The sequence below is a fragment of the Microplitis demolitor genome, chromosome 1 (genome assembly GCF_026212275.2).
Source record: "Microplitis demolitor isolate Queensland-Clemson2020A chromosome 1, iyMicDemo2.1a, whole genome shotgun sequence".
NCBI lineage: Eukaryota > Metazoa > Arthropoda > Insecta > Hymenoptera > Braconidae > Microplitis > Microplitis demolitor.
In genome coordinates, this window is record NC_068545.1 from 1,307,655 (window position 1) to 1,314,651 (window position 6,997).

A 6,997-nucleotide genomic window follows, 5' to 3' on the forward strand; every position below is an offset into this window, starting at 1 on the left:
AATGACAGACTTACTGATTAAACCCTTCAGTGCATGATTTTACGAGTCACGAATTTCAAGTAATCGATTAATTTAATAACGCTTATGAAGAGCTAATAATTTCCTCTGACAATAATTTGCATACAATATTACCGAAGTTTAAATTAACATGCGAAGTTTGGCTTACGTATTTCCACTTCTGCTTCTACTACTATTTCTGCTTCTACTTTCCTTTGTCACTCGTCTACTAAACTTCTCGTCATACTACCAATCGACTGTCGCTTTCATACAAACACAATATATTTTAGAAAATTTAATAGATGGATTTTAAAAAATATATATTATTTTTGTTTCTGATCATTCATTTAATTAAATGCGATCATTTCCTAGACAAATTTATTCGCGATTATTATGACAGCATTTACGTCTATCAACTAGTTTTTTTTGGCTGCTGGGATAATCAAGGTAACGTTCAAAAATTTTTTTTAGTAATAAATTGATATATAAAAAAAGTAGAGCTGAGAAAATAATAAAATATATTATATATTTAGTTAAAAGTATGAGTAAGTGATATTTATATGCATGCTAGTGATAACTACATAGGAGAGCTTCCATATGTGACGAGAGATAAATTTTTCAGTGCAAAAAGAAAAAAAGACAAATTTCGAAATTAGTGAATATTTATAAAATTGAAAAAAAATTAATTTTACTGAAAAATAAATTCGAAAATCGATCATGAGCGTTTGTAGTGAAGGGTGGAATTGAGGTGACAGAACTTTGATTGATAAGATTTAATGTCAAATGGAGATTTTGAAAAAACTAACTGAAAATTTCGAAAATTTATTTTTTATTGGAATAAGATGAGATTTTTTAGGTATTTTTCAGTATTTTCTGAGCAAACATTGAGGGATTTCATTTAAAATACGTTTTCTAAGTGTTGATTGAATCCGAGTGAATGCGGAGTGAATGATTGTGTATTTATTTAACCTCCTTGGAGTGAAATTTACTCCGTAGAGAAGTTTATCTTAATATTTAAACTCAGAATCGAAGTAAATTCAAATTTCTATAAAATTTAGATCGTTCCGAAATCATTTTTCTGGAAGAAAGTATTCCCTATTTATTCTCTATGCAAAATAATTTTTTTCTCAAACTCAAAAACTCTGACGAAGTGAATTCAAATTAAAATAAAATCCATAATTACTCCAAAATTATTCCCGATTTTTTACACTGTATCTTATCATAAAAAATTTGTATTCCGACAGTTTTAACTTACACTGTAGAGATTAAAAATTTAGAAAATGACTTTTGGAACTAAGCAATTCATGGAATAATAAAATAAAATAATTTATAGAAGCCCATAATTTAACGAGAAATTTAATGCAACATGATACTAAAATTTCGTACAATGAAATAAGCGATGATTTGAATTTGAAAACAATACTGCGTCTGAATTTTCAAAATCTTGGAGTCATACTGGATTACGACTGTCCAAATAGCGATGTTATACTAGATCAGGTACATTTACTTTTATTATTAATTTATGAATGATAATTAATCAAGAGATTAAGTGATTAAGCAGTTGATGAATTGATAACCTAAGATAAATTAGATTTAAGATGACGAACTAATAGACCTTTTAAATAGTTTTCCAGTCAACTGGTGTTCAATGAATCTTATTACTGGGTCTTGCTATCAAAGTCATTAGCATTACCGAAGATGTCGCTACGTGATCTTCCACTTTCCGTGGCGAGCGAGATGACCCTAGCGATTCGAGAATATGACACTTATAAACTTTACGACGTTTATAATCCGAGTTATCGTCACGGAGGTCTTATCAATATTACTTACATGGGTAATTGGACGCTTGATAATAAATTGATAAACAATTTCGCCCATCAATATAAATACAACAGGCGGCAGAATTTTAATTTGTTGCCGCTAAATTTTTCAATTGTGGTGAGACTGATGTTTAAAAGAATTCATATTATTATAAAAAAATAAATAAAAACTGATGAGTAATATCTAATTATAATTGTCTTAGATAACCAGCGAGCCGACTCCCGACTTTGAAACCTTTATATCAACACCCATAAATCGTCATCTTGATACGATGTCTCGGTATAATTACGATATAATATTACAGATGAGAGATTTTTTCAATTTTTCGTGAGTTTTATTATTTGCTTACTCATGTCAAAAGTATTTTTGTAACGGAAAAGTACGGAAAAAATCAGTTGCAACTGGCGATTAATAATCGCTGGCAGCTACAGATTTTTTTCCGTGCAGAGGACACAATATATAACACAAATTGTTCGTATTGTGTGAAAGTATTTCGAACAAGATCTTAACAAGACCTATCTTCACCCATCCACCCCTCTTGATTTATCCCAATCATGGTCTAATTCCGCAGAATGATTTTTTCTTAGGACTTTTTATGGTTGCTCCTACTAGAGGGCATCATAATAAACAAAAAACGTTTATGGTATGATGGGTTATTCCCAACAGGAGCAAAGTTACGGGCTACTCTTCAAATAAAGACATAGACAGTGTCATCTGCCTGCATCTGCCCGTATCTGCCCGACGTCGATTACTCAAAAAATAAATTATTCCTAGAACTTTTTATGGCTGTTCCTACTAGAGGGCATCATAATGAACAAAAAACGTTTATGGTGTGATGGGTGATTCCCTATAGAACAAAAGTTACGAGCCAATCTTCATAGGAAGACATGGTCAGACCTATTCCCATTTACCGTTATACGGATCATAAGTCCAAATTCAAATTATTTTCAAAATCTTTCCGAATTCTTACCCTTACAACAAATTCCAGATCACTCCGAATTTACTCTTGGTATTTTTCAATGTAAAATGCCAATTAATACCTAAAAACTAATAAGTTTCTAATAAAGAGTCTTGTTATCGATAATTTTAACTCGTTTATTCATTTAAATTTCATAAAGTATCAACTTGAAGCGTGATGTAAGTTGGGGATACATGATAAACGGATCATTCGACGGCATCCTTGGTGACATGGAAAAAGGTATTGTCGATATTAGTGCTTCGCCATTACAATTTAAACCAGAGCGAATGGAAGTCTGTGAGTTTACAGTACACATCCTGGATGTCAGGTAAACTTAAAAATCAATTATTATTTACTACAGAACTATAATTGTAAAATTTGAGCTCTGCACTAATTACTGGATTTCATTCCGAAAAATTTCCATAAATCGTAATACATGACAATACTGTTTACTTTCTACTCAAGTGAACATCAACTGTTAAATAAATTACACACTAAAATTCCAGAACAACATTTTTTTTTCGACATCCAACAAAAAATGATCTGCAGAATGGATTTTTGAAACCGTTCGACAAAAGTTTGTGGTTCATAGTACTCGGTGTCGCAGGTGTTTATTGGTTTGTTCTTTTCTTGACAACCAGAGCTGAATTGTACGTAAAAGGCTCGGAAATTCCTGACAATTCTTTGATGTCATTACCAGCGACTGAGACCAGTCTCATTACCATGGCTGCACTTTTTCAACAAGGTAATTTTTTTAGCCGCAGATTTCTTATGTATTTATGTACTCAGTCAACGCGGGATTTCCCATTTACACTTTTAAATATTTGATACTTCTAACAACAATTAGTACATATAATACTCAAGTGTGTTGGCACCACTCGCCTAAGGTTCGTGTCCCCAATCCGAACTCACAGCGGAATACTCATTTCCGTAATATGTATATATATATATAGGAATACTATTTAAATATCAAAGCGATTATTAGAGAAATCGTCACAGAAATAAATAAATTTTTTTCGAATTTGAAAATCGGAATTTTTATGAAAAATTCCTGCAGTAATTTCTCTAGACAGGAGTAAATTGTAAATATTTTTCGACTATCGAGCATTTGAATGTCTAGTCATCTTTTTAATGAAATTCAAACCCCATCTTCTAGAATTTTTAACCAACGACTCAAAAATTTGCGTTTGAAATTGAATTCTTAATAAATTTTTATAAACTTTTTTTTTTAAATAAAAATACGCATCGTTTAAAAAAAATGAGAAAAGAATAGTGATTGTATGAGCAACAATCGCTACTACCAACGTTGGCAATTAAGTTTTGTTAATGATAAAAAAAAATAAAATGAAAAATAATCCAATTTTGTTTTGTTTACGATAAAAAAAAAGGAGCAAGTGATGGTCCGCGCATTATTTCTGGGCGCATTGCTTTCTTATCTTTGTTCTTGTGGACCCTTCTTCTCTACCAATTCTACTCTGCCACAATTGTTGGGTTTCTGTTGGCACCTCCAGCCCGCTGGATCACTACTTTGAAGAATCTAACAGACAGTAGTCTAAGCTGCGCTATGGAAGACATGCCGTACTATAAAGATTTTTTCGCCGTAAGTTTATGTAATATATATTAGATAACCAAAATAAAAATAGTCTTCATCATAAATTATATATATCATTAAAATAAATATTCAATTTAATAATCAGACCACGGATTTGCCACTCTCGATTGAGCTTCATGAGAAAAAAATAAAACCTACCAAGAAGTTGCCTCAGGGATCTTATTTTCGAGATCTAGACGGAATGCGCAAAGTCCGGGATGAAGGATTAGCTTTTCATATTGATATTGCCAAAGCTTATAAAATAATCCAAGTATGAAGATTAAGTATATATGATTAAACCACTTTATTATTGTTTAAAGTTTCCACTAATTTTGAATATAATTATTATTATTATTTTTTTAGGATACATTTACAGAAGATCAAATATGCGAACTTCAAGAAATAGATATACGGGAACCACGAAATGTATACGTTATAACTTCAAGACATTCTCCATTTAAAAAAATGACAACATATGCGTAATATTTTTCTGTGTTCAAATTTTGGAGTTAATTTGGAGTTCATTTATACCTTTAATATTTATTTCCCCGACTAATTCATAAATAAAATTCTTCGATTAGGAATATACTCATTTATTTTCATTATAAATATTTTTGGCTGTATCATGAATTATTAATCCAACGGAAATTTACAAAAAATTTTCACGCCCTTATTCCGTCAATTAAAGTCATAAAAAGCTATAGGTGTCTTTATATGTGGACATAACAAATATTAGATTGTTCATCTTTGGCACCGGAAATTTAATTCACTTCTCAATTATTAAAAAATAAATTCAGTTCTCAAATTCATCAAGAATTCAAAGTCATCTTTATCCAGGAAATTATATTTTTTATGTGCTGAACATATATATATCTATACTATCATTTATCTATGATATATGACCGAAAAAAGTCTATATATATGCAGCTGATTTGCTTTTTTGATTAATCGGTCTATCGTTACCATTTTTTTAAAAGGTCGTAACCCACATATAGAAATTTTTCCATGCGTTGGAAACTATTGGAGAATATAGCGACCAAGATAAATGAGAAGTGAAATTTTTCAAAAATTCTTAAAAATAAAATTTGATGTCTAAAATTTTGAATTATTCTGAAAATTTGATTTTTCCAATAATTTTTCAAAAATTTTCAGGTTACGATTTTTAAAATACTGATACATTGATTTCAAAATTTTTCAAAAAAAGATCAGTTTCAAAAGTTATATTTTACTCAAAATATATTTAAATCACTAATTTCTTTTTTTTAAATTCAAATTTAATAGCGGGAAATCTGACAGTAACTAAAATTGCAAGGACTTGATCAATCTTTGAGAATTTTCGTTGTCTATATTAAATAATAATTAAAAAAAAAAAGTTATAATTATACTTATAACGAAAATTATCTCAAGTGCCAAATTTTCAGTAAATTGAATCTGTTCCAATATAAATTAAACTATCTCCCAAAACAGTTTAAACTTAAAACCACTCGATCAAAGACACTCCTCATTAACTCCGTAATTTGTTTTACACTCAATTACTATCTGTTATGAAAAAAATAATTTTATAATTTATCTAGAGTAAGAAAAATGATAGAAACCGGACAAACTCACTATCTCAAACAAAAGTGGCATTACAGAAAACCAATCTGCCCAGAAAGCCATAGTTCAAAACCGATGCCCGTTCTCATGAAAGAATTTTATCCAGCGCTGCTATTTCTATCAATGGGTTTCACGTTATCGCTGTTTATTTTGCTCGTAGAATTTATTTATCTAGCTAAATTTGATCAAGAGCCGAACGAAACAGACAATCAATCAATCACCGGAGCAGACCAAACAAAAGAACAAGAAATAAAAAGCGTCGATGATTATGACGAACCCGCGGAACACGTCAGCGCTTGAAATTATTCAGTTAAAAAAAAAAAAAATTATCTGACATGTATCAAAAATCTCGATCATGACTTTTGTAGTAAAATGTTATCAAAAGCACAACTGTTGATTTATATACTGTACATTAATATATATATCCCAGTCAGCTCATCTACAGTTCATTAAACTAAATCTATATAATCCATTTATATATAGGTATTCAAAACTCAATAATTGAAAATAGATGTACGGCGAAAACAAAGGATTATCTTTTGAATTTCCATCCATTCAAAGGAGCACGTCAACTGTTGTATACATTCTCTCTGTATATATATTTATACATGGATACATAAATTATATTTAACGATTTACAAAGCACTTGTTATCGTTAGTAAACTCATTACAGGCCTATCTAAGCGTCTAATGCCGTAGAAAAATAAAGTAGGCATTGTGTTAAAAATAAAAAATTAACATAAAAGCTGATGGTTTTTTCTTTTTTCTAAATTATTTATAAAATATATGAGAAAGCGCAACAATGAGCCATGACCTGATACTGCCGCTCGATAATCGATGCCGGCTTTTTTCTTTTTTATTTAAAAATAATAATCTGTCTTGATTAATCTTAACATTTACTGTGAAATATTAATTATTGCGAATATTCAATAGTTTATATTTAAGGCAGAGTGAGTAGATAATTATTTTTAGTCGTAGAAAAATAAGACACCGGTTTAGAGGATTTTTTTTTCACGTGTAGAATTTTTCCGAAT

General features: G+C 30.0%; 1 protein-coding gene across 1 annotated transcript; it reads left to right on the forward strand.

The window, feature by feature from the left end:
* Positions 1-1,356: 1,356 nt before the first annotated feature.
* On the forward strand, positions 1,357-4,850 carry LOC103570271 (glutamate [NMDA] receptor subunit 1-like). The gene is made up of 7 exons (XM_053737849.1): positions 1,357-1,494; positions 2,021-2,097; positions 2,937-3,104; positions 3,283-3,521; positions 4,165-4,376; positions 4,474-4,638; positions 4,731-4,850. Exons 1-7 carry the CDS (start codon positions 1,357-1,359, stop codon positions 4,848-4,850), a joined length of 1,119 nt encoding a protein of 372 aa, XP_053593824.1.
* Positions 4,851-6,997: the final 2,147 nt, after the last annotated feature.

Bases quoted from the DNA above. Each gene is read 5' to 3' on its own strand.
- LOC103570271 (XM_053737849.1), top strand. From the start codon at position 1,357: ATGCAACATGATACTAAAATTTCGTACAATGAAATAAGCGATGATTTG. The intron at 4,377-4,473 runs GTAAGTTTATGT...TTTAATAATCAG, and splicing joins ACTATAAAGATTTTTTCGCC to ACCACGGATTTGCCACTCTC. The intron at 4,639-4,730 runs GTATGAAGATTA...TTATTTTTTTAG, and splicing joins AAGCTTATAAAATAATCCAA to GATACATTTACAGAAGATCA.